Source organism: Mesoplodon densirostris, chromosome 10 (assembly GCF_025265405.1).
Source record: "Mesoplodon densirostris isolate mMesDen1 chromosome 10, mMesDen1 primary haplotype, whole genome shotgun sequence".
NCBI classification, from domain to species: domain Eukaryota; kingdom Metazoa; phylum Chordata; class Mammalia; order Artiodactyla; family Ziphiidae; genus Mesoplodon; species Mesoplodon densirostris.
Window position 1 is genome coordinate 82,971,405 of NC_082670.1, and position 27,648 is coordinate 82,999,052.

The window sequence follows — 27,648 nt, forward strand, 5'->3', positions numbered from 1 at the left end:
GTGGAGAGGTGGAATATTTTGGGGCCAGCTCTGCCAGTGTGGAGAAATAGTAACAGTGAAAGCAAATTATTAAGCGTTCCTTCCTTCCAGATAGCAACAGATTAACGTAAGCTTTATCTTACTTTGTATAAGGTGATGAATGCTAGAACAGCAAATGGGTCTATCCCAAGATTACAATTATGATATAGCCTAATCTTTTTTTTCTGCCTTGTACTATTATTTAAAGTTTACAAAGATCTCTTGTCTCAAATGGGATGTGATACTCATCCTAAAGATATCAAGTTATATTCTTTTAATATTCATCTACTTAACTGAAAATTTTAATTGTGTTTTCATATAAAATAAGAAGGTTTTAATGGTCAATTATTACTTATGTCGACATTTTGGTAATAAATGTGTGTGGGTGTGTGTATATATATATAGCCACTGACCGACAGAATTTCAACATATAAAGCACATATAAAGATTTTTACTCTAATATGCATTTGGAATGCTCACTTGTATTTCAAAATGAATATTCAGATATTAAAGCAGAAGGATATACCTTGTTTGTATTATGTATATTATCACACTGATTGGCTATGACAATTAGCTATGTGATTCCGTGATAACTGACCATGCACAAGTGCAGAGAAGCTAGAAATGACTGAAATATCATTGGACTATTAGGCCTTCCAACGGCAAAGTTGAAGCTAAGCTACATACATTTTGATTAAACAGCAAGGCCAAAGCCAGACTTTGATGTATCTCTACCCAGTGATTTACAATGGCCTTGTCTACTGTTTGTCCCATTAGACTGTGGGTGCCATAATAGTGGGATTTTTGCTTCTTTTGTTCACTGCTGTATCCCCAGCACCTTGCACAGGGTATGGCGTATAGAAGTCGGTCACATAAACGAGATAAAGGAAGGAAGGACCTAAGGAATGAACAAAGGAATGTGGTGAATGGTATTTGTGCTCCTCTCCCTGTGATCTGATTCTCCCCGACTGGCAAGTACTGGCATCATCAAGGAGCAGCCCCACAGGATGAATGCTGTGGGCTGTGTGGGTGTGTGTATAACATATATTTGGTCACTTGATCACAAATGACCAAAAGAACATAATAGTTCTTCCAGAGGCTGCCATTTTCAGAGACCAGGCTGGTTTTGAGATTTCTTTTGTTTGGGGTCTCTCTAAAGTAGGAAAGTGAGAACGAGAGAAGCACTTTCCAGGTCTCTCATCTTGATACATTTGGCTCAACAGAAAATCACCTATTCTGTTGGAGTAGATAATTTGTGTGATCTGACGTGGCAGGGAGAAAAATCAGGTGACAATGCATGGCAGGGCAGAACTGGGACTTCAGACACTGAGATTCCTGCCTCTAATTCCTCTTTCCTAATAGTCCTCAAATATGGATACTGCAGCTCTATTGTGCTAGTTGATATGTGAAGTAACGGTAGACAAGGAGTCTCTTTATTCCGTCTCTCTCTCTAGTAAATCTACAAAGAAAAAAAAAAAATCCAGAACTGCAGAACCCTGCCTTCCTTAGATTGCATGGCAGCCTATTTGGTAAATGTCAAGATATCCCCAAATTTCCATAGCTTTAGTTTAACTTGTGATGTCCCTAGTGAGTCCTTGGAGGTTGTGTGTGTAGCTGGTGTGTATTTTGTTCATTACTTGAAAAGTAACAGTGGTTTGGTGTCAGGAAGAACTCACAAAATGGGTTCACTTTATTTTTCAGACTTTGTTCTGTTCTTTTGGATATTTTGTAGTCAATTCTATTCTTTCGGATATTGAGCACTCCTCTGACTGGAGAAATCTCTGCCACAATTATCGTTATGGCCATGAGTACTCTAAAGAGGTTTCCAAGCCCATCCTGTAGGACCCACTTTTTAGCTTTGACCGAAGTCCTTCACCATTCACATTAGGGCTTAGATCTGAGTCAATCAAGACTTATTGACCATGTATTATACGTAAGGCATTATATGAAAACTAGCCTGATATATAGATTTTTCCAGGTATGAGTGAGGAATCTACACATTGCTGGGGCTCACAGCAGGCTGCCCCCAAATACACCACATGCAGTGCTGATTATTTTGAATTAGAGTTACTTGGAAAACAGCCAGTAGGGGGAAATGATATAAAAAAAAAAAAACCCACGCTGACCTCCCTCTTTCCCCCCAACAGCAGGATATAAATCTACATGAAAGTATCTTCGCTGCACTAAGAGGATAGAAAGCATCCTTATCAGCAGAGCTAGGGGATTCAAGGCTAAGAAAACCATATAAACAAACTTTGTTACTTCTTCATTAGCTTCCTATCCCAAGCAAAAACCCCTTTGTTAAATCTTCACAAATAATTATTTGTTTGTCTATAAATGATATATAAATAGCCTAGTTTGGTCACTTTGTGGGTCTTATTTTTACGAGACCTCCTATGCGTACTAATTTAATTTTATCCTGGTTAACCTGTCTTGTGTCAATTTAATTATTAGACCAGCCAAAAGAACTCCAGAGGGGTGTGTGTGTGGGGATTCCTCCTCCCCAACAAAATAAATGCACACATTCCAAGGGAAACTTCAAAACGACACCTAAGGGGCTTCCCTGGTGGCACAGTGGTTAAGAATCCACCTGCCAATGCAGGGGACATGGGTTCGAGCCCTGGTCCAGGAAGATCCCACATGCCACGGAGCAACTAAGCCTGTGAGCCACAACTACTGAGCCTGTGCTCTGGAGTCCGTGAGCCACAACTACTGAGCATGCGCTCTAGAGCCCACGAGCCACAACTACTGAAGCCTGTGCGCCTAGAGCCTGCAACAAGAGAAGCCACCACAATGAGAAGCCCGCGCACTGCAACAAAGAGTAGTCCCCACTCGCTGCAACTAGAGAAAGCCCACATGCAGCAACGAAGACCCAATGCAGCCAAAAAAAATAAATTAAATAAATATTTTAAAAATCCAAAAAAACCCGACATCTCATTGAGAGAGAAAGTATCTTAAGCTTCTTTTGTTCACACCACCTGACTCTGATGGCCTGTGCTGTTTTCCTTTCCATCCTGGCTCCACCAGTGGCAACAACAATTATAGAGATAAAAATAATAGTTCTTAGATTTGTGTCAAGTGCTCTCCATATATTATTAAATAGATACCTCATCAACAAGCTTGTAAGTATCGTTAGCCTCATCTTATAGATGAAGAAACTGAGGTTCAGACGGATTTAGTAACTTACCCACTGTAACAATGTTAGCGGCACAACTGGAATCCAAACTAGAATTGTCTCACCCAAAGCTTTTGCTCTGATGCCTGTGCTGAGCCTTATTTTCCATATAATCACTACAGTGTTTCCAACCAGATTCCATCTACTGAAGACTTTCTGAAATAGCAGTTCCACCCCAAATCCTGTGAACCAGAAGCTATGGGCTGGGGTGACAGCTTTTAAGTCCTTACCCATGAACCCAGGGAACTTTCAGGGATTCCAGAACTAAAGCACCAGAGACCCACAGGCTTCCAAACACCCTGATGATGGCATCATGCCAAGAAGAGCATCTGTCTTCCTTGGAGGCCCCATACCCCTCAGCATCCCTGCAGTGAGGTGATCTATATATCACAGCACAGGGGGTTTTGCCGTAAAACAAATAAGACACTTAGGAACATGGAGAAAGTATGATCTCAGCGGCACTTGACCTCTCTTGAACAAAGGCTCTGATCCAGAAAGAAGCTGGAAGAATGGGCTTGTAGAGGTCCAAGCGGTAGGGGGGCGAGACGCTCAGGTGTGTTGTGAGTCTAGATGAGGACTCAAGGAGAGCACTTCCCTTTTCCATTCCTCTTTCTCCTGGGAACCAGGTCTTGTATCATTAAATTGATGGCAGCCTATGCTGAGGGTCTGTCCTCTTGCTCTGGAAAGCATTTTGGCAATAGTGCCCTTTCTCCTTTGGCTGACTTGGCTTTTTGCTTTCCGTGTGCTTAGAATCCTATAACCTGGGTTTTGGGAGTCAGAGGACTTTAGGGCAGCCTTCCTGACTTGTCTGAGCTTCTTTTTTTTTATATGTAATGAGGGGAAAGTGAGTATCTATTTCTTAACACTACCATGTGGGATCCAGTGATATTATAATGGGTTTTTGGCTATTAGCAATATTTCTCAAGAAATGCCATCCATTGTACTCAGTCCTTAGCTTGGATCATATTGTTTTTCAATACCAACCCCATGGGGTAGGATGTATTACTGCCTCCACTTCAAATTGGAAGAAACTCAAGCTCAGTGAGGAGCATCCACTTGCCCAAGGTGACCCAGTGGGTAAGTGGTGGAGCTGGGATTCACACCCAGTTCTGGGCAGCTCTACCATTTGGTACCAGGTGGCTCAGTGCCTGGTGCCTAGGATATTTGAATAAATGGTAGGAGCAATTGTTATTGAGAATGGTTTCCCTGAAGAAGGATGATGATCATCAGTGGCTCTCCTGGAATTCTGTAAGCACTTCTGGCTCATCTTTGCAGACTTGCACACATAGCACCTCACAGCACAGCTGCCTATGGGCTGAATTCCACCTGCTGCGCTGAGCGGCTGCACTGACGTGGAACACCTGTGTGCCAGCACATTCATCACCATTTAAATAGGGGCAGTGATTTAACTCACAAAATAACTGAGTTTATGGAAAGGAAATGAGCCCTCTTAGATAGTTTTGCTGAGTAGTTAATGCTAATTAAAAGACTTTCTTCTAGGGAAGTGATTTCTTTCAGAAAGGCAGGGGAGCAGAATGAGCAAAAATTACAGCCTTTGGGTTTGGATCCTGGCTTAGCTATGTATTATCTGTGCAACTTTGACCAAGTCACTTAACCTCTCTGAATCTCAGTAGTTCCATCAGTAAAATGGAATAGCAATAGTACCTGTATTATAATTTCAGTAGGGCATTAAATAAGACATTGTCTATGAAGTACTTAATGTAGTACCTGGCCCATAGAAAGTGTTGGATCAATGTTAGTGATTACTATTTTAGACTCAGATCACTGTTGTTTTTTTTTAACATCTTTATTGGAGTATAATTGCTTCATAATGTTGTGTTAGCTTCTGCTGTATAACAAAGTGAATCAGCTATACATATACATATATCCCCATATCTCCTCCCTCTTGTGTCTCCCTCCCACCCTCCCTATCCCATCCCTCTAGGTGGTCACAAAGCACTGAGCTGATATCCCTGTGCTATGTGGCTGCTTCCCACTAGCTATCTATTTTACATTTGGTAGTGTATATATGTCAATGCCACTCTCAGATCACTTTTTTTTTTTGCATGTCTCCCTCCTCCCTTCTCCCTCTCAACAAGAATGAAGCCATGATAATAATAGCCAGCAGGATTACTATGTGACAGGCCGTGTTTTAAGTGTTTTATATATGTTAATTCATTTAATTTTCTCAAGAATGTGGAAAACGAGGCACAAAGAGTTAGGTGACCTGCCCAAGGACACAGAGCTGAGATTCAGACCCAGCACTTTGCCTTCCCATTCTGTGTTCTTGACCACAACACTGTACTGCTTCTATGCACCAATGAATCTAAACCAAGCCTCTCTTGTTTTCTTATTAGTGAGAATTTAGAGTTTCTGGGCTGTATTTCATTCCTACAGGTAAGTTACGGTATGACATTCCATCCTATATTTATCCTGATCACTAAATAACAACTACAGCAGTTTTTCACACTTGGGGAGACATGTATTGAATTGTATTTCCACTGAACAGTGATTGGGCAATCAGTCCAGTTCTCAGTTCATGTCATCATCGGATGTAATTGGCAAGTAAGCTCAGACAAGGGACTCAAGGAGCCGAACTAGACAGGAAATGGACCTACTGTCACTTAGTCCTTAAAGGGCTATTAAAAAATACATCCTTGTTTCATACCCACCCAATGTTGGACTCCTCGTGAAATCAGAACTTTCACGGATGTCTCACAACTGGATGGAGCATCACTGTCTAACTGCCAAACTCCAGTCACCACTCGATTATCCACTTCTGAAACTCCTACCAACTCTAGAAATTTCACCAACTCTCTGTTACTTGCAATGCCTGAAAATTCTGCATTAAGTTCTACCATTATGGCTCTTCTCAGGATTAGCTAGATGAAGAAAAAAAAAAACTATAAAACTCTTGAGAGAGAAGGAGCCTTGGATACCACTTATCAGGACACGGTAAAGCCAGAAAGCTTGGTGACCTACATAAGACAGGGTGGCTAACTGAGGATGCAGCACTTGGAGCACCTTCTCCAAAGCTTGTTCTCCAGCACCCTGTTCCTTTCTACCCGCTACCCTGCTGATGGTTGTTTTAGCAGCCAGCCTACTTTCACCTTCCAGCTCACAAGCAAACACAAACTGGCTTTCAACACATGTTGTGGCTTTTGGACGATGCTTTCTGGTCTCTGAGCATCCCAAACTGTGATTAGAATTGTGCTTCCTCCCAACCCACATGTCTTCAGGGAACCTAGCAAAATTGAATTTCTGGGTCAGCGTTGGCCTTTACCATTTAAGATTTAATTAACTTTGAGTGAAGCTAAGCCTTTTCCTCAGAAAGGAAAAATGAGAGAAATGGTATCCAAGCTTTCACTCAGTATTACATAAATGTCTTCTGGACTGTGACCTTGAGCTGGAGTTTCAAGAAAGGTAGACAAGAATGAAGCTGAATCTCAGGAGGCCTTCCTCTTTTTTCCATCTGGTGGCTTTGCAGTTCTCAGCAGCTATAGTGGCTCCTGAAGAATTGATCACTCTGTGCCCAAGCACTCAGATGTTTCCAGCCAGCTTTTCTCCAGGCTCTACAACATCGAGGGCCATGTCTGTATTATCCCCCAATTTACACTAATGCCTGGCAAACAGTATGTGCTCCATATTTGCTGACCAATACACCTGTCTTTTCAAGTTTACTCTGGGCCGTGAAGAGGCTTCAGGTTTCAAGATGGGAATCCAATCGTACCCTCCCTGGCTTAAAATCTTCCAATGGTTTCTCCATGGTCTTATAATGAAGACCCTTCATGTGCCTAGAAGGCCCTGCGTTGTCTGGTCCTGCCTTGATCTTTTGACTCTTCCTGTAGCACATTCCCCCTCTCTGACTAATCTCTATTCCCATTGCTCTGTTTTCAGTCCGGGAACACATCCAGCCCCTTCCTCCCTCAAAGCCTTTGCACATGTTGTTCCCTATGCCAGGAATGCTTTTCCAGCTCTTCTCATGGCTGGATCTTTCTCATCCTTCAGGTATCAAGTCATGCATTACCTATGCTGAGTGAGCTTCCTCGGCCACTTGAGTAACATACATTCCCATTACTTTGTACTGTAGCAGCCTGTTCATTTCTTATGGAACCAAATTACATTCTGTTATTATCTTGTATAGTTATTTGTTCCTTGTTTGTTGCCTGTGTCCTTTACTAGAATGTATGCTCCATGAGGCCAAGGCTTGAGGTGTTATTCATGGCTGTAGCCCCAGTACTAGCTGGTCACAAATAGAGCACCCATGTACACTTGTTGAGGAAATTAAGTACCTACCCTTCACATCATTCCCTTATACCTAAATTTCAAAGGGGCCATTCAGGAAATGTACTCTGTTTCCATTTAAACCATTCCAAGTACACAGAAAACATTTTCAGCTAAATTGAGGAAGGAAGTACCATCAAGAAGATGATACGTGAGGAAAGAAATGGGAGGGCATGACTTCCTTTTCTAACTTTGTAACTGACTTAATGTGGGACGATTTAATGGAACTGTATTTCTATGAATAATTTGGGCATAATAAGCTGAACCCACTCTGAATTGTGCCATTAGGACAAATAATATATTTCACAGAAGAAAAATGTTATAGCAAGTCATTGTGTTTTATTCTTTTTTTTTTTTTTTAAGTATGCTCTCATCAGATAAGATGCCATTAGAAGATGCTAGGGCTATAGCAAGATTTACCTGTTAGGGTATTTTATTTTCTTATTCTCTTGGAATATGGCAGGAAATGGTTTGATTGTATCTTCAAATTCTTGACAGTAATGAAATCCATGTATCATAAAACCCATGGTTTGTCAGAGAATAATAAAGTTGTTACATAATCAAATACCAAGTGGCACCCTTGGTTTCAACTCAGAAGAATATAATTTCAGAGAAGTTAGCACAATATTGGGCTGCTAACTCAAACTGCCTTTCTTTTCAGCAAAATCACTTAAATTTCTCTTGTATTTAAGTCCTCAGGACATGCTTTCATTGGAGATAACATGCACTGTAAGAAAACACTGAGAAAGACAGTCATTTGGGAGTATATTTTGTACTCAGGGAATGTATCAGGTTTCCTTACATCATTTCTCCCAAATTAAAGTAATTTGCATATCACCTTCCCAATCTATGCCATTTCCACATAGCAAACAAGATAGTTTCATGATAGCTTATCATATCTAGGTACCACCTGTGCTATTTTTTACTTAATATTTTTTTAATTTAAATTAATTCACTTTCTCCAAATAAAACGTACAGATGGCTAAAAAGAACATGAAAAGATGCTCAACATTGCTAATTATTAGAGAAATGCAAATCAAAACCACAATGAGGTATCACCTCACACCAGTCAGAATAGCCATCATCAAAAAAGTCTACAAGTAGGGACTTCCCTGGTTGCACAGTGGTTAAGACTCGTGCTCCCAATGCAGGGGGCCTGGGTTTGATCACTGGTCAGGGAACTAGATCCTACATGCATACTGCAACCAAGAGTTTGCATGCCACAACTAAGGAGCCTGCAAGCTGCAACTGACCCGGCACAACCAAAATAAATAAATAAATAAAATAATAAATATATATATTTAAAAAATCTACAAGTAATAAATGCTGGAGAAGGTGTGGAGAAAAGGGAATATTCCTACACTGTTGGTGGGAACATAAGTGGTACAACCACTATGGAGAACAGTATGGAGTTTCCTTAAGAAACTAAAGACAGAGCTACCATATGACCCAGCAATCCCACTCCTGGGCATATACCTGGAGAAAACTCTAATTCAAAAAGATACATGCACCCCAATGTTCATATCAGCACTGTTTACAATAGCCAAGACATGGAAGCAACCTAAGTGTCCATCAACAGACAAATGGATAAAGAAGAAGTGGTATATATACACAATGGAATATTACTCAGCCATAAATAAGAATGAAATAATCCCATTCACAGCCATGTGGATAGACCTAGAGATGATCATACTAAGGGAACAGTGTCAGAAAGAGAAAGACAAATACCATATGATATCACTTATGTGTGGAATCTAAAATATGACAGAAGTGAAACTACAGTAAGGATGAGAGGGGGCTACACACACACACACACACAGACACACACACACACACACACACAGCCATGTTTTCCAACCACAAAATACATCTCACTCACGAAAACAGCCTTCTTATATTATGCACCTAATTCAAAATGACCACTTGGGGGCAAGGCCCTGGTTATAAGTGAAGAGGTGACCTTGATAGAGGAGGTGACAGAGAGCTTGGACCCTCCATTGCTAGGTTTCAACAATATAGAACAGCATTTCCAACGGATGCTAATAGGTGGTAGTTGAAAAAAGTTTGGGAAACTCATGAATAAACAAAGGTAAAAACGTTTATTTTCTGTAATTAAATCCTCAAAGCCTTTAAAATGCCAAAGTACGCTGTGAATAACTCAGAAAAAATGTAATGTCTGGCATTTCCCAGCCTCACTTGACCGTAATACTGCTCTCCCCATCTTTGTTTTTCTTGGAGTAGTCTATATATTAGAGTTCTAAAAATCACTCTTGGACAAACTGGGTCATGCAGTGTACTCCTGCATTTGTGACTGTACTTGGAAAAAAAAAGAAAAAGCCAAATTCCTTGTAGACACATGATAGGATAAGATATTAGAGTTCCAGTTACTGGGTAAAATACTTGGTAGCAGCAACAAGAGAATTTATAAGCAGTAAATAAAACAGGCTTGAATGGAATCTTGGTTTTAGAATGTATCAATAAAGTATGGACATCAGCTAGCTGTAGGAATCATCAAAGACAAGAATCAGAAGATGAAGAGGGCAGGAAAAAGGCTAAATTTGTCAGATGATGAAGTGGAGTTATTAGGACATGTGAAAGATGACCCTCCAAAGGGTACTTTTTGGGATAATCAAAATCAAGTAGCAGAGATGACAGCTAGAGATCAGTAATGGGAAAAACTGTGAGTAGAAGCAGGGAGGAAAAAGAGAAGAAATATAAGCTTCAAAGAAAAGAAAGGATGGAGAGGATGCAGAACAAGTGCAAACATGAGACGAGGAAGAAAATGCACCTGCACAAACAGGCTCATTCATCCTCTCAAGACAAAAGTGGAGGCAGAGGAGAAGTATTAGCAGTGAACTATGACAAAGAAAACAGCAAAGAAGAGAAGTGGAAGAAGAATTTGGCTTTAGAAGGCAGCTGAGTAGAGATTATAAGGAGAATGTATATATTAGAAAGGAGAAAAGAAGAGACAAGAAGAGACATGAATTTTGGTAGATTTCATACTCTGGGTATATCTCTTTGAGATACTCTAGAAATGGCAAATACAGGGCATGTGTACCTCTTCCTGTGTGAGTAGATCATGCATTATTTTCCTCTGAATACAGACTTGGCTCCAGAACACTTCTCAACACAGCACTTTGGATAGCCACTACAGACTGATTTGACTTGACACGAGTTATGAAAGTTGCGTTCTTACTGTATTAAAACACAAACAAACAAGCCCTCTGTGGGTTTTGGTAATACCCCCTCACTGACTGAAGAGGAATAAAAAAATTATACTTCTTCAGTGTGAGATGTATTCATATGGACATAATGCATGTGGATGGATATGAATAAGTGTATATGTGAAATATAAGCATATCAAGTAGTTAGACCAAAGCATTCCATATTTATTTCTAATCTGAAACTCTGTTTTAAACATTCATACGCACATGAAAATCAGCTCATCATTTACTCTGGTAACTGAAACCTTTAAACCCAATAAACTGAATACATTTTAAGTTAAAATAGCCTAAATGAAACAACAGCCTGTTAGAATAATCAGAGCTTTCTCCTTCCTTCTCTAACATATGATACCATATTGGGCTCAACATCTTAAAAGGTTAGAGTAAACACCAGAGAGGTTTTTCTTCCCCCTACATTACACATTTTTCAAAGGCACATATAAATAATGCAACAGCATAATAGCATTGATTATGATTGGGCTGTGGTGACAGTTGGGGGAAAAACTGAGATTTTTATCAATGGTGGTAAAAAAGGAGTTGCATTCATTTTCAGATTGAAACTCAGTTTACAAAAAGGGAGGAAGGATGGTGTGTGACAAATTGCTTTGGTTTCCATTTCCTCCTCCATACACTTGTTAATTTCACCCAGATCTGAGCATCTGAGGCCTTCCTTTGCCTATTCATGCAAAGAACCACTTGAAGGCATAAAATGCCCTCAGATTTTTCTCTAGTCAGGGAAACATTCAGTGCTTTCTTTGAACTATTTTGTTTGAACATCCTGGTACGTTATTCCTGTTCTGCCGAACAGCTCATAGTGCTTTGAGGGAGGAGAGGCAGCGAGCTGCCATTATGGGTTATCCTTTTTATGACCTTCTTCTGAATTAACAACAGTAAAAAGAGATGCTTATTAGCCTCGGCTGGCTTAATTGAGACAGAAAAGAAAAGAAGAGGGGAGGGGAGGAAGGAGGTGGGGAGGGAGGAAAGAGAGTGGTGATCTCTCAAGAACTTTTGCTGCCTGAGAGTCTATTGACTCTCATCATCATCGCTCCTGGGAACCAATGCAATAGAATACTAACTGGTCTACTGCATCGACTCTGGCCTTCTCCACTGCAGTCAGAGTAATCTTCTCAGAACACATATCTAATCATACATGCCCATCCTTTCTCTCCGGGGCCTAGCAAGGTCCTCCATGGTGTAGCCTCTTCCTGCCTCACTGGCAGCTTATGGCATACCTCGTTCTCTGGACTCCAGCCCCACTGGCCTTCTTTCAATGCCTCCTTGCCACAGGGTCTCTGCTGACCACAGGGCCTTTGCACAAGCTGACTCTGCCTGGAATGTTCTTTCTACTCCCAACCCCTTTGCTCAACTTTTAAATATTAGACCAAATGTCTTATAACTCCTCAAGAAGGCCTACTCTGACTCTGTCTCCACAAACTGGTTCAGGTCCCGCTGCTGTCTCCTCACAAAGCACTCTTTCTTTCTCAGCATTTATATCTATTTGTAACTATAAATTTGTGCAATTATGTTTCTGCTCCCCCACTCAACTATAAGCTCTGTAGGGCAACAACAGGGACTATTTTCCTTTCCACTGTTCAACAGCACCCTGTACACAGGCACAGTGAGCATTTGACTAATATGTGTTGACCTAACAAATTAATAGGTTGTGCCTAATGTAACATACTGCTTTGCTGATATAGTCATAACTGTGGCACGGAGAAAGATTTTGAAAAAAAACTGTACATACCATAAACCAAATATTATTTGGTAAATATAATGAAAACAGATTTCTATCAAACCCTCCTACACATCCTATTGAAGCCTGCAGGTTGTGACTAAACTCTCTAAGGTGATACATAGAGCCTCCAGAAAGGAGGCTGTGTCTTAAATTTCCTTCTGTTCTCCTCTCTGAAAGAGTTGGAAACCTTATTAAGGCTGCCAAATAAAAATGTAGTCAAGTCATTTTGTTTAGAAAATAAACAAGGTGTATGTCTCACATAACCTGCTGGGGAAACCAAACCTTTACTCTGCAGTTGGCCAAAATGGTGCCAGTGAGAAGAATCTTCTGGAAGACGAACCACGGAGAAACATAACTTACGTTGGTTTTGAAGCCTCGGCCTGGTCGGTCTGTAGTTTCTCTCCTCCTTCCACCTCCATCGTGCAATATACAATGCGATTTGGAGCTAAGGATTTGAGGCCTTGGACTTCCATGATCACCACCTGGAAACAGAGTCACACACAGCAGAGGTTATTGCCAAAGTCTATGGGCAGCATCACCCGGGGAAAATATATACATAAAAAGTTACAAAAAACCCAACAGGTATCTGATGGTTTCTATCAGGTTTCTACCAGCCATGCTGGGACAAGTCCAGCATGAAGACACAATTCTTCATAGTGTATCTCATTGCCTTGCAGATGGAAAGACAAGGTTCACTAACTCAGATGCTCAAAGGAGCTAGAAAGGTTATATGAAACAGGCTACTCTTTTCTGTATTAAACACATACGATGGGGACTTCCCTGGTGGCACAGGGTTTAAGAATCTGCCTGCCAATGCAGGGGACACAGGTTCGAGCCCTGGTCCAGGAAGATCCCACATGCCACAGAGCAACTAAGCCCGTGCACCACAACTACCAAGCCTGTGCTCTAGAGCCCATGAGCCACAACTACTGAGCCCGTGTGCCACAACTATGAAGCCCATGCGCCTAGAGCCTGTGCTCCGCAACAAGAGAAGCCACTGCAAGGAGAAGCCTGTGCACCCACAATGAAGAGTAGCCCCTGCTCACCGCAACTAGAGGAAGCCCGCGCCCAGCAACGAAGACCCAACACAGCCAAAAATAAATAAATACATAAATAAATAAAAATTACACACACACACACAAGATAATTTTTCATTTCCACAAGAAATAGACTCTCCTATTTAAAAAATATATATAGTCTAGCTCTTAACTCATAATGTGATGGACACATAGGCCAAGGAATTCACTTTCCTCTTTACAATAAAATAAGTGATAACGCAAGTGCTAAGATAAAGGGCAAGTACCATTTAGCATGAGAGTCAGAGATACAATAGGGAGTAGTGGAGACTGTGGCAAATGTGAGCACTCCATTTAAAGGGAGCAGCTGCTACTCAGTTGCAGCCCATTGTTGCCTTGTTTTACGCCAGTGCAGAGTTGCCAAATACTCCAATTTCTCTTACTGGGAAATGGAAATCTGAATCAGAATCAAAGTCAGAAATCTGATTTTGAAATTTTGACAATAATTTTAAAGGGGAGAAATAAAATACACAAACTCTGTGCAGGCCAACGTTGTTGGGTCAAAAAAAAAAAAAAAAAAAGCCTGCAGTTGCATACTCTTTGTCTAGACTGAGGGAAAAGGCTAGTGTTTTGATGGAACAAGTTATATCATTTACAATTCCTGGCATTTCCCACCACTACCCTCAAACTCCATTCAATCACCTGCTATTTTCATATTTAGTGGTAGGTGCTGCCACTCATCAGAGAAAAGGGAGAAGAGAGGAGAGGAGGGGACAGAGGGGAGGAGAGGAGAGAGACATTGATTTAAAAATTGGAAACAAATGACTCACAATCAGAGATCTCTAAAGACCAAGGTATATTAAAAAAAAAAATTACTGGACTGTACTCCAAAAGAGGTAATGGCATTACACAAGAAGGATGTGGGTGTGCAAAAAATGTACGCTTTTTAATGGTCTTGATGCAAGGACGTACAATAGGGCTGGCATTGAATCAGGATTCACAGGTCAGTTTTGCTGCTTAATAGCCCAGGGGTTCTCAAACTTAGTGTGAATCAGAATCACCTGGAGTGCTGGTTAAACCAGATGTGGCTGGGCTTCACCTCCCGAGTTGCTGACAAGCAGGTCTGGGGTGGAGCCCAAGACTTTTCATTTTTTTTTTCTTTTTTTAAAAAATTGTGTTGGAGTATAGTTGATTTACAATGTTGTGCTAGTTTCAGGTGTACAATGAAGTGATTCAGTTGTACATATACATATATTCATTCTTTTCCAGATTCTTTTCTCATATAGGTTGTCCCAGAATATTGAGTAGAGTTCCCTGTGCTATACAGTAGGTCTTTGTTGGTTATCTATGTTATATATAGTAGTGTGTGTATGTAAGGCTTTTCATTTCTAACCATTTCCCTGATGATGTGGATATTGATGCTGCTGATCCAGGAGCCAGGGTACTACTCATGTGATGTTGGGCAGATCTTGACCTTGAAGTCACTGCACTTTTCTTTCAAACCTCCTGAGCCTCAGTTTCCTCATCTGTATAGTGGGGATAATGATACGTCTTTTCTCTCTCTCTCCATGGCCGTTGTGTGAGGATTATATGAGATGATGTATGTAACTGAAATTTTTACACTGGGTGGAAAGAACCATCAAATGAAAAGAAATGAGAGGCACTGGAGAAAGAATACAATTTTTAGAATTTTAAAGATGAGTTCAAATCCAGAATCTGCATTTTCACTAGCTGTATAATCATTTGCAAGGTTCTTAACCACTCCAAGGCTTTGTTTCCACATCTGCAAATGCCTTGAAAGACTGTTGTGAGGATTCACTGAGTGAATGATGGTGAAGGATTTTACAAATACCCATTATTTTTCATCAGAGCACTCCACCCACCCAAGGCCATGTCACTTGTAATCCTGGACCTCAGTTCTCTTACTCCAGGTAACTATTCTCTGCTGTCCCTTCTAGCCAAGCAATTCTATAATTACATAAAATATGTCTTGTACCAACCTGCAAATTCAAACCTAGTCTGCCCTGATGCTATGACAGGTCTCTCTCTCTCTCTTTTTACCCCCCTAACTGTGTCTGCCAAAACACATTGACAAATAGATACTCAATGCCTTTTGCTGGCTGGTTTAGTATGATGTGCAATTTAGTGTTCTAATTAAACAGTATTTGGGAACCCTACAGCATTTCATTCGGTACTTGTACTTACAAGTTACAGCCTGTTTGAATCATGTACGTCTGGGAGTATGGTTGGGGACTCACCCACATCTATATTTTAGATCATCAGCTGTGTAATATTGAGTACTGATGAAGAATTAGAAAATTGCAGATTTAAAAGCTTCATGAAAATCAATAAACCACTTTCCCCCCACCTTTCAGTAGGAAGGCAAGAGGCAGTAGGGAATGAATTGCCACCTTTAATTGGCAATAATCAAATCCAAAGACACCTAAGAAAAAGCATTCAGTATCTCAGGTGGCAGTATTAAAAAAAAAAAAAAAGAAAGGAAGTTTGTGTGAAATTACGCTGATGATTTTTTTCACACACCAAGTGCTCTATATTTAATTGAATACTGCCTCTTCCACCTGCAAAATACATGTTGAAAACCGTGTAATGTGACTATCTCAATCTGAACTGAGCACAGTAAAAACAAATTACCTGTAGTTAATTCACAGCAAGCCTTAATGATGTTCTCAAATATTAATTTAGTCTTTACAAATTTTAATTATATCTATAGAAATCTGATCTATTCTCTTGGTTTCCCTAAATGTTGGATTATCATAAAATCCTTTTGGGGTTGAGCTTTCATATGCTAAGAATGGTTCTCAAACTTTGGAGTGTAAGAAGTACCTGGGCAGGGCTTCCCTGGTGGAGCAGTGGTTGAGAGTCCGCCTGCTGATGCAGGGGACACGGGTTCGTGCCCCAGCCCAGGAAGATCCCACATGCCGCGGAGCAGCTGGGCCCGTGAGTCATGGCCGCTGAGCCTGCGCGTCCGGAGCCTGTGCTCCGCGACGGGAGAGGCCACAGCAGTGAGAGGCCCGCGTACCGCAAAAAAAAAAAAAAAAAAAAAAAGAAGTACCTGGGCAGCTCATTAAAATGCACATTCCAGGGCTATACTCTGCCTAGAGCTCTTATTCCTGACAATTTTATTGAGGCGTATTTTACATATCATATAATTCACGCATTTCAAGTGTACAATACAGTAATTTAGGGACTTCCCTGGTGGCGCAGTGGTGAACACTCCACGCTCCCAATGCAGGGGGACTGGGTTTGATCCCTGATCAAGGAACTAGATCCCACATGCATGCCGCAAGTAAGAGTTCGCATGCTACAACTAAGGAGGCCATGTGCCGCAACTAAGGAGCTAGAGAGCTGCAACTAAATAGTCCACGTGCTGCAACTAGGGAGCCTGCAAGCCACACCTAAGGAGTCCGCCTGCCGCAACTAAGACCTGGTGCAACCAAATAAATAAATAAATATTAAAAAAAATAAATTTACTAGGTTGTAGAAACCATCATCATAAATCAGTTTCAGAACAGTTTTATCTCCCCCAGTAAGGTCCTTTATGTCCGTTTCTACCTCCTGCCCCAGGCAACACTAACCTACTTTCTGTTTCTGGATATTTACCTTTTCTGGACATTTCATATCAATGGAATCAAATAATATGTGGCCTCTTGTGTCTGGCTTCTTTCACTAAGCATAATGTTTTGGAGGTTCATCTAAATCAAAGCATGTGTCAGTAGCTTGTTCCTTGTAATTGGTGAAGAGTGTTCTATCATATGAATGAACCACATTTTGCCCTTTCAGCAGCTGATAGACATTTAGGTTGTTTCCATTTTGGGCTATAATGAATAATGCTGCTATAAACATTTGCAAGCAAGTCTTTGTGGTGATGTGTTTTCACCTCTCTTGGGTAGATATCTAAGAGTGGAACTGCTGGATCACATGGTAATTTTATGTTTAGCTTTTTGAGAAACCACCAAACTGTTTTCTAAAGTGACCGCACCATTTTATATTCTCATCCTCTAGAACTCTGGGTCAACAGTTCTGGGTGGTGCAGGAAACGTGCATATTGAACCAGTTTTCAATAATTCTGATGTAGTTAGATCAGATCTACTCCTTAGATTATATGTATGATAAACAAACATGTGAGTAAAAGTTACAGAGAAATATTGACATGTTGAGCCTTCTGCCACAGTTCTGGCCAAAATGGGTTCTTTCTTGGGGTGATGAGACAAACTAAAAGAGTCTCCACTGCAACAAGGGACTCTCTAATGGGGCAGCCAGAGGGAGAGAGAATGGGAGAGAAAATTGACAACCCACCATGAAATGATGCTAGATTGCTTTTTTTGTAACACAGGTTGCCAAAATGTTAAACTTTCTAAATTGCCCAAGGTATTTACAAAACCCTTAAGCACTGCTTTAAGTTGGGGAAAGTAATCCAACATTAAACTTAGTAAGTGGTTCTTAGGACTACATTTCCTAAGGAAAAAGTATGGTCTCCTGGAGATGGGAAATTACTTGTCGATTAGCTGAGCTATGCTTAGCAAGCTGTTATTTTAATAACTGCTCCTGGGGTGTAAGGAGGAAAACAAGCTGATTGTGATGCATCTCATCACCCATGTCCTGCCTGCGATGCCAGGAAGCTTTCAAGGGTCTAGGGCTTTTACCTCCAGGGAGAAAGATAACACGACGTCTGACTTGGAGAGCTGGTTCTCACTCTCCTCACCCATGTCGATGATGGAAGCGTTGTGGCTGCGTTTGAGTTTCTGAAGCTTGAACTCGCCGCCTTTGGAAACTGGCATGCTCTCCAAATTAGCCATAAGCAGGTTGACGGATGACTTCAGCTCTTCAATGTACATGTTTTCCATTTCTTTGGATACAAACTTGGGAAATTTGCGTTCCTTGTAAAGAAAGAGAAAGGAATGAGCAGAGGAGTAAACACATTCCAGAGCTCTGCTGACATCTACCACTAGTGACATTTGCCCAGATATTGTGGCATCGTGCTAGAAAAATGTTCAGCTGGGTTGAGTAGACAGCTGCCTGCCTTCTAGTTATTTATAATCTCTAACAGATAAGAAACACATACATAAACATATAGTAAGAAAGAGGCAAATGTTTTATTATATAAACTTTATTATATAAACTTTATTATAAAGTTCTATTCCCCCCCAAGTTTTCTCCAGCAAATTTGATCTATGGAAAGAAAAATGGGGTGATGTTCTTCAAATCCGGTCTCAATTCAAACAGTTTTTCTTTTTAGCAAAATGCAGCCAGTTGTTTTTAAGCTGAGGAGACAGAAAAGCACCCTATTTCTGGATATCTATAGAGATTTTCTCACATGAATAATTCAAAAGGAGCTCATCTGAGATGTTTCACACACAGCCTGTGGCTATTCCTAAGAAGAATAGTTAACTGTTTTGAAGAAAAATTGAAAAAAAAAATTAAAGAAGTGATGAAAAACATGATTAAAATTCCTTAGAAGATAAAGCAATTCAGTATCAGAACTGAACTCCATATTTTTTCATTTCTTAAGAGTTCAGTTGTAATGGCAACATGCTTTAGCCAACTTTATACCTCTGAGTTGTCCAGGTGCCTCAGATGAATAGAGTTTGGGTCAATCATTTCCCACTTGAAACATGAATGTGCTCTGCAGCCCAGCTCCATAAATGAGCAGGTGAGTGTCAAATCAAATCAGTATGACTTTTTTTTTTTTTTTTTGCAAGTGACAGAAAAATCCACTTGAACTGGCTTAAACAATGAAGGCATGTATAGGTTGAAAATGTCCTAGGGTAGAACCAGCTTCAGGCAAGACTGGAATCAGGAGTCAGATAATATCATTATAACTGAGTTTTTCCTCCAAAACTTGGTTTGGGTTCTTCTGGGCAGGCTTCATGCTCAGTCTGGCTCCTTCTAATGTGACAAAAAGATTGCTAAAGATCTGTACCTCACAACACCACATCACACTATCTAAAGGAAGAGTGAACATCTCCTCCTGTAATGCTCACAGAAGATGGAGGATCTTTTATCTCAGAATCCTCACCTGAAGTCTGACTTATGTGCATACCCGGAACCAGTTTCCATGGACAGTGATGTCATGTTGAATTGCTTAGGCCTGAGTTATTTCCTCTGTCCCTGTGGCTCAGGGTAGAACTCCACCTGGGTCACACGGAACATGAATTGGTTTGCCAATTCTGGGTGGCAGAAAAATAAGATGTCTAATATGTGGGCACCTGACTTAAAGTCATCCAGCTAATTCTACTAAGTGGCCAGCAATCAACTGGATTTAATCTCTCAAGCAACTGAACGGAGAGATATTGAGTTTGCGATCAGTGGTGAAACTGCAACAGTAAGATCATAAAGATAGACTCTTGGGTGGTTGCCATTTTGTCCATATTGGACCCAGTGAAAGCAGAGTAAGAACTTGACAAAGAGCGAGAAAGAGATGGGGAGATAGAGGGGGGAGAGAGACTGTGAGAGAGAAGGAGGGAGGGAGGGAGGAGGGAAGGAAGAGAAGAGGGTATTTAGAGTCACAGAAAGGAACTTTGACTTTTATTGGTTTTCTAATTCTAAGAAAGCCAAGTTATTCCTCTTGCAGGTTAGATCCCTGAGATTCTCTTATTTTCCTTTCAATACTCAAGACTCATATCTTCGAAACTTTTGCACTGTGGGCTGGATTTTTATCATTCTTGGGCTCAATCAGAGGACAAATATGAGCCTCAAAAATGTGGGTATCCTTTATGACAAAGGCCCTGGGCTGCTGGGCCATCATCCCTTAGAAAATATTTACTGCCACCCAAACTGTGCCTGGCACAGTGTTAGGCGTGGGGAGATCATGATGAAAGGATGTGAACTGTTCTGGAGCTTTACAGCTAGCAGAGAGAAAGATCTTTAAGGAAACGTCAAGGTCGATGCTTGAGGGAAGTAGATGAGAAGTGATCTCTTCCTGAGAGAATCAGGGGTAGCCTTCCAGAGAAGGTGACCCTCAGGCTGAGAGTCTGATGGATGAGGAACCGTTTGACACCGGGTTGAGTTGGCTGAGACAGGGCCATTTTTATTTGCTCTTTTCTGAGAAATAGGTAATAGGCAACCACGAATCCAAGAAGGTCTATATAACTGAATGTGGTCACAAAATACTTCCCCATCTTCTTTTGAATATGGTCCTTCTAACGAGTGAAGAGAAGAATAAGATAAGTTAATTGATGTTAAAGGCTGCCAAGCAGCACAGGTTACATACTAACAGCCTGAAGGCTGGGACACTGATCTATCTCTTTCCTCCTTGTACTGGAGCCCAAACCTTATAACTATAGGGGATATTGGAGGAGCTGGGTAAGTGTATCTTTGATTTTACTGGCAGCTGCTGGCCCTGCAGTTGCCATGGAGATGGAGAGAAAAACCATTGTGTCTGTGAAGTGGGTTCTCTCCTGCCAATCAGCCTTACTATCAAGTGAGGTCCCTTCATCACACCCATCTTTGGGACTCACTCAAGGCCTTTTAACTCCAAAGTCTTGAAATTTTGGAAGAAGACCCAGTGATTACAGACACCACAACTCTGGCCCAGAGCTGGCACCCACCAAACTTTCTGCAGGAGAATATTGGAAAAATCCAAAGAATGACCACTCCTCCCAAAACTTGGATAGCTACTAATGGCATCATAAAAAGATGCTTATAAAACTGAAGTCTGGGGACTTCCCTGGTGGTGCAGGGCTTAAGAATCCATCTGCCAATGCAGGGGACATGGGTTTGATCCCTGGTCCAGGAAGATCCCTCATACTGTGGAGCAACTAAGCCCGTGCGCCACAACTACTGAGCCTGCGCTCTAGAGCCCGAGAGCCACAACTACTGAAGCCCGTGCACCTAGAGCCTGTGCTCTGCAACAAGAGAAGCCACCGCAATGAGAAGCCCACACACCACAACGAAGAGTAGCCCCTGCTCGCCTCAACTAGAGAAAGTCCGCGCGCAGCAATGAAGACAAATATATATATATATAATAAATAGAAATAAATTTTAAAAAACCCACTGAAGTCTGCAAGGGAAAACAAGGCCATTTTTCTATTCTGAGTACTTAAGCCTTGAGAAGGAATAGCATTCTGTCAATCTAGGCTGAGTTTCTAAAGGGGTCTTCAACGGCAGCCCCACTATAAACACATTTCAAAAGCAGCCTCACAGACATTAGAAGGCATTTTGGGCACAGGTATTATATTAATAGTTTCCTGGATTGGTCTTTTTACTCAAAGCTGTTCTTAAGTGGCTTAGTTTTACTTCCTCAGCTTTTATGAATTAGGTGGACTTCCTTTTCCTTGAATGAACGCCCTGGGCATTTAGATTTTTCTTTGAACTCAGATTCCCCTGGGTTCTTAGCTGCCTGACAAAGGCCAGAGTCAGGGAGATGCTCCCTACACACATTATTTTTTTTTTTCTTTTCTTTGCGGTACGTGGGCCTCTCACTGTTGTGGCCTCTCCCGTTGCGGAGCACAGGCTCCGGACGCACAGGCTCAGCGGCCATGGCTCACGGTCCCAGCCTCTCCGCGGCATGTGGGATCTTACCAGACCAGGACCCGAACCCGTGTCCCCTGCATCGGCAGGCGGACTCTCAACCACTGCGTCACCAGGGAAGCCCCCTACACACATTCTTGCAGGCCAAAAATTGAACTAAATTTCTACCATGTGCTTGGACACAGGGTAGATGCCAGGTACAACAACATTCACTTGTAAGCTGGGGGTGCTATCATTCTCTGGTAGAAGAGGATTCCACTTTTATCTGCTTGTTGGCAATGTATGGAGGAGAACTTCTCCATCTGGGAAATATCTGGATGTCATTTCTCACCTAGGTACATCATCAGTATCTGCAATGGGACCGTGGTATGAGATGGTCATTTTGCTTCTGCAGAGAATGTGGTTTAAATGGCAACTCCCCACTGAAATGACAGCTTAAAAAAACAATGGTGTTTCACTCCCAGACCTCTGCCTCTATTATAAAAGCAGCAGTATTTGTCTTATATAATCAGCTCAAGAATTTTGGAATTTTACCCAAAATGTGGCCAAAAGAACTGGCAAATATCACAGCAGCACTAATGCCACAAGCTGCCTGTTTAAGCTCCAATGTCAACTGCTAATCACACAATTTAAATAACTTAGGCTTAATTCCTGGGTGAAATTTGGGGACTCTTTAACATCAACACGAGAGGATTTGGGAAAATGTTTGAGCAGGGATTAAGAAGTCTTTTCTACCAGATTTTTAAAAAATGCATTCAGATCTCTTCATGGATCTTTTAAGGCAGAGTGTCAGATGTTCACAGTGAGGGCTCACACAGCCATCTCTGATGATTCGTTGGATGTTGGTGTGACTGAACTGATAGATTGCAGGGTAGGGATGCGGGTAGAGGAAAGCCACCTTGCACTTGCCTCCCTTCTCTCCTAGGAAGAAAGGACAAACATTTGCCTTTTGTAAGCACAAAAGAGGATAAGAATGCTGCTGGCAGAACCACCGAGGTCCCCACCACCTCTTTCCCAGATGCCAAGGAAATCAAAGTGGAAGGGATTCAGAATTCCAGGAGCCCATTCTGCCTGCTGCTTTTGCTTCATTTGGGCTTCTGCATAAACTGAAGGGAATGCACAGCAAATTTTCGTGCAAGAGAGAAAGCAGTTTCTGGGATGGGCAACCGTCAGGGAGGGAGGAACTGGGGGCAGTCTTGTCCTGGTGTAACTGCCTGTCATCTGACTACTCAAAAGAAAGAATGTGAAACTTGGAATTAAAGCACTCGGCTTTCTACTTACTGGCTGTGTGAACTTTGATATGTCACTTAAACTCTTGGATGTGCCTGAACTGCGGAAAATCATCGTTAACTTGCAGGATCATTTGTCACAGGTCTAAATGAGAGTTTACGTGAACTGCATAGCCAGTGCAAATTAATAAAGGCCTCATCAACAGAGAGAGAAGTCAGGATGCAGAAAGGTGAAGGCCTGGGTGAAGGGCATGTTGGATCTTTGGATTGGGGCGATGGGGAAATGAGGCTCTATGTTTGGGAAAGCATTTTGTAATGGTAGTGTGCATACTGGTTAAGAGAGAAGGTTCTGGTCAGTGAATGAGCTTGGCCAAGGCCTCTGATGTCTGTGCTGCAGCCTCCTCGATGACATGAGAATACTAGGAGCACCTTTCTCATAAAGTTGTTGGAGGGTTAGGTAGGTTCTCAAATGTAAAACGCTTAGAAGAGAGTTGGGCACATAGTAAACACCGCATAAGCAACAGTTATTTTGTCCACATCTTCGAGGGGCTCCTAATTCATAATGATCACCCTGCCCAGAGCCTTACCTTGTCGGTACCACCCTCTCCCTCAGTGATGTATCTCTAGCATCCACGTGTTCACTGAGACCCTCACCCCCTTTCCACGGTGGACTGATCGATTGCTCTAGGGGTTGGCCCTTGAACTAAGCGGGGCCAGTCAGAAGCCTGAGTCTTGAAATTGTGAATGTGAGGGGGTAGTGAGAAAAGCGGAAAGAGGAGATTGGGAAAAAGATTTGAGAGAGAGGTTGACTGGCTGAATGGTTTCCCATTTGGCCATCCTGGAAACACGGAGAACTGTGGAACAGCCATGTTTCCCATCTGAGAAGCAAAGAAAGATGGTTTGCAGAGAAAGAAGGAATAATGAATGGGACACACAGACTCAAGGGAAGGGGGAAAGTCCTGACCACTTGGTGGCCCCTGGCTCCACTCCCTTCCTAGGTCTTGGCTGTACCTTGCCCATGGGCTCTGTGAGACATTCCTTGATCCCTAGAATCAATCCCCTCTTTTAAAAGCTTCCTTGAGTTGGTGCTTCTAATTTGCAATCAAGACACTCTACCCATCTTATAATTCAGAGAACACAGTGAATTATGTATGATGGATGACATCTATCTCCAGGAATTTCTGGTTATGATATTTACAGGAGCTGATGTTCAGCCATATGGGTTGAATTGCACACCCTCAATAAAATTCACTGTGATGCTACAAATAGAAAAATCAGGGCATGCTAAAAGAAGATAAGCATGGGTGCTTTGTTTCAATATCTTTTCAGGAACTAGCCTGTATCTGAAAACTTGATATTTAATTTTTAGTAGATGAGATACTTCTCACTCTTCCTCAGTATTAGCCAGGATGGTTTAAGCAGAAGTAGAATTTCCTTTTCTTGGAATCCAACTAAACGGAAGGAAAAAGTTACACAGTTGATGGTCAGGAAGAAGTAGATCCAGTGGCTTGAACACCCTGAGGATCTCAGTATATTCTGTTTATCTTTGTATGTATGTGAGCTTCACTCTTTTATCTTCCTTCCCCTACACTGAAGAAATGAACATGGCTGCAGACATCTTTCTTCCACTACAAGACACAGCTCTGTTGGCCTACAGTCCACAGGTCCCTGTGAAGGGGTTCATTGGTTTAGTTGCATCCATTTCTGGACCAGTTTAGTTGCATCCATTTCTGGACCAATCACTAATGGCCGGGGCAGGCTGGGAGATGTGATTGGTTCCACGTGGGTGAGGAGTCCACTTCCAGAACCAAGTAACTGTGGCAAGGGGGCCATTGGCATGAATGAATATTGTAAAAGAAGACAGGCAATTTCCAGGAGAACAGGAGATAGTAGTGGGCAGATTCTCATAGAAATCCTCCTGAATGTTTAAATATACCCTCCATATACTTTGAAATATACTCTCCATATACTTTGACCAAGATTTACTTTAGTTGCCTATTTCATTGTCCAAGAAAGTCTAGTTCTAAGTTGTCAGAAACATCCTATTAGGTATCAAAATACCCAGTGGTGTGGGCCAAGGGAGAGAGTTCTTTGGGTTTTTTTAACATCTTTATTGGAGTATAATTGCTTTACAATGGTGTGTTAGTTTCTGCATTATAACAAAGTGAATTAATTATACATATACATATGTCCCATATCTCTTCCCCCTTGTGGCTCCCTCCCTTCGACCCTCCCTATCCCACCCCTCTAGGTGGTCACAAAGCACTGAGCATCAGCTTCCCACTAGCTATCTATTTTACGTTTGGTAGTGTATATTATGTCCACGCAGCTCTCTCACTTTGTCCCAGCTTACCATTCCCCTTCCCTGTAACCTAAAGTTCATTCTCTAGTAGGTCTGCATCTTTATTCTCGACTTGCCTCTAGATTCTTCATGACCTTTTTTTTTTTTTTTTAGATTCCATATATATGTGCTAGCATACGGTATTTGTTTTTCTCTTTCTGACTTACTTCACTCTGTATGACAGGCTCTAGGTCCATCCACATCACTACAAATAACTCAATTTCATTTCCTTTTATGGCTGAGTAATATTTCATTGTATATATGTGCCACATCTTCTTTATCCATTCATCTGTTGATGGACACTTAGGTTGCTTCCATGTCCTGGCTATTGTAAATAGAGCTGCAATGAACATTGGGGTGCATGTGTCATTTTGAATTATGGTTTTCTCAGGGTATATGCCCAGTAGTGGGATTGCTGGGTCATATGGTAGTTCTATTTTTAGTTTTTTAAGGAACCTCCATACTGTTCTCCATAGTGGCTATATCAATTTACATTCCAACCAACAGTGCAAGAGGGTTCCCTTTTCTCCACACCCTCTCCAGCATTTATTGTTTCTAGATTTTTTGATGATGGCCATTCTGACTGGTGTGAGATGGTATCTCATTGTAGTTTTGATTTCCATTTTTCTAATGATTAATGATGTTGAGCATTCTTTCATGTGTCTGTTGGCAATCTGTATATCTTCTTTGGAGAAATATCTATTTAGGTCTTCTGCCCATTTTTGGATTGGGTTGTTTTTTTTGATATTGAGCTGCATGAGCTGCTTGTCAATTTTGGAGATTAATCCTTTGTCAGTTGCTTCATTTGCAAATATTTTCTCCCATTCTGAGGGTTGTCTTTTTGCCTTTTTTATGGTTTCCTTTGCTGTGCAAAAGCTTTTAAGCTTCATTAGGCTCCATTTGTTTATTTTTGTTTTTATTTCCTTTCCTCTAAGAGGTGAGTCAAAAAGGATCTTGCTGTGATTTATGTCATACAGTGTTCTGCCTATGTTTTCCTCTAAGAGTTTGATAGTGTCTGGCCTTACATTTAGGTCTTTAATCCACTTTCAGTTTATTTTTGTGTATGGTGTTAGGGAGTGTTCTAATTTCATTCTTTTACATGTAGCTGTCCAGTCTTCCCAGCACCCCTTATTGAAGAGGCTGTCTTTTCTCCACTGTATATTCTTGTCTCCTTTATCAAAGATAAGGTGACCATATGTGCATGGGTTTATCTCTGGGCTTTCGATCCTGTTCCATTGATCTATATTTCTGTTTTTGTGCCAGTACCATATTGTCTTGATTACTGTTATCTTTGTAGTATAGTCTGAAGTCAGGGAGCCGGATTCCTCCAGCTCCGTTTTTCTTTCTCAAGATTGCTTTGGCTATTCGGGGTCTTTTGTGTTTCCATACAAATTGTGAAATTTTTTGTTCTAGTTCTGTGAAAAATGTCAGTGGTAGTTTGATACGGACTGCATTGAATCTGTAGATTGCTTTGGGTAGTATAGTCATTTTCACAATGTTGATTCTTCCAGTCCAAGAACATGGTATATCTCTCCATCTATTTGTATCATCATTAATTTCTTTCATCAGTGTCTTATAATTTTCTGCATACAGGTCTTTTGTCTCCTTAGGTAGGTTTATTCCTAGATATTTTATTCTTTTGGTTGCAATGGTAAATGGGAGAGTTTTCTTAATTTCACTTTCAGATTTTTCATCATTAGTGTATAGGAATGCTAGATTTCTGTGCATTAATTTTGTATCCTGCAACTTTACCAAATTCATTGATTAGCTCTAGTAGTTTTCTGATAGCATCTTTAGGATTCTCTATGTATAGTATCATGTCATCTGCAAACAGTGACAGCTTTACTTCTTCTTTTCTGATTTGGATTCATTTCTCTTTCTTCTCTGACTGCTGTGGCTAAAACTTCCAAAACTATGTTGAATAATAGTGGTGAGAATGGGCAACCTTGTCTTGTTCCTGATGTTAGTGGAAATGGTTTCACTTTTTCACCATGGAGGACGATGTTGGCTGTGGTTTGCCATATATGGCCTTTATTATGTTGAGGAAAGTTCCCTCTATGCCTACTTTCTAGAGTGTTTTTTATCATAAATGGGTGTTGAACTGTCGAAAGCTTTCTCTGCATCTATTGAGATAAT

At 41.2% G+C, this 27,648-nt stretch overlaps 1 protein-coding gene across 16 annotated transcripts in view; it reads right to left on the minus strand.

Annotated features, from left to right (window-relative positions):
• CADPS (calcium dependent secretion activator) overlaps positions 1–27,648 on the minus strand; it is a 481,350-nt gene that overhangs the window by 231,502 nt on the left and 222,200 nt on the right. For all 16 annotated transcript variants that reach the window (XM_060111563.1, XM_060111565.1, XM_060111566.1 and 13 more), the window contains 2 exons: positions 18,117–18,350; positions 12,797–12,918 (listed from right to left, as the gene is read on the minus strand). In XM_060111563.1, the coding sequence (XP_059967546.1) occupies positions 12,797–12,918; positions 18,117–18,350 (356 nt within the window). The remainder of the gene's footprint in view (positions 1–12,796; positions 12,919–18,116; positions 18,351–27,648) is intronic.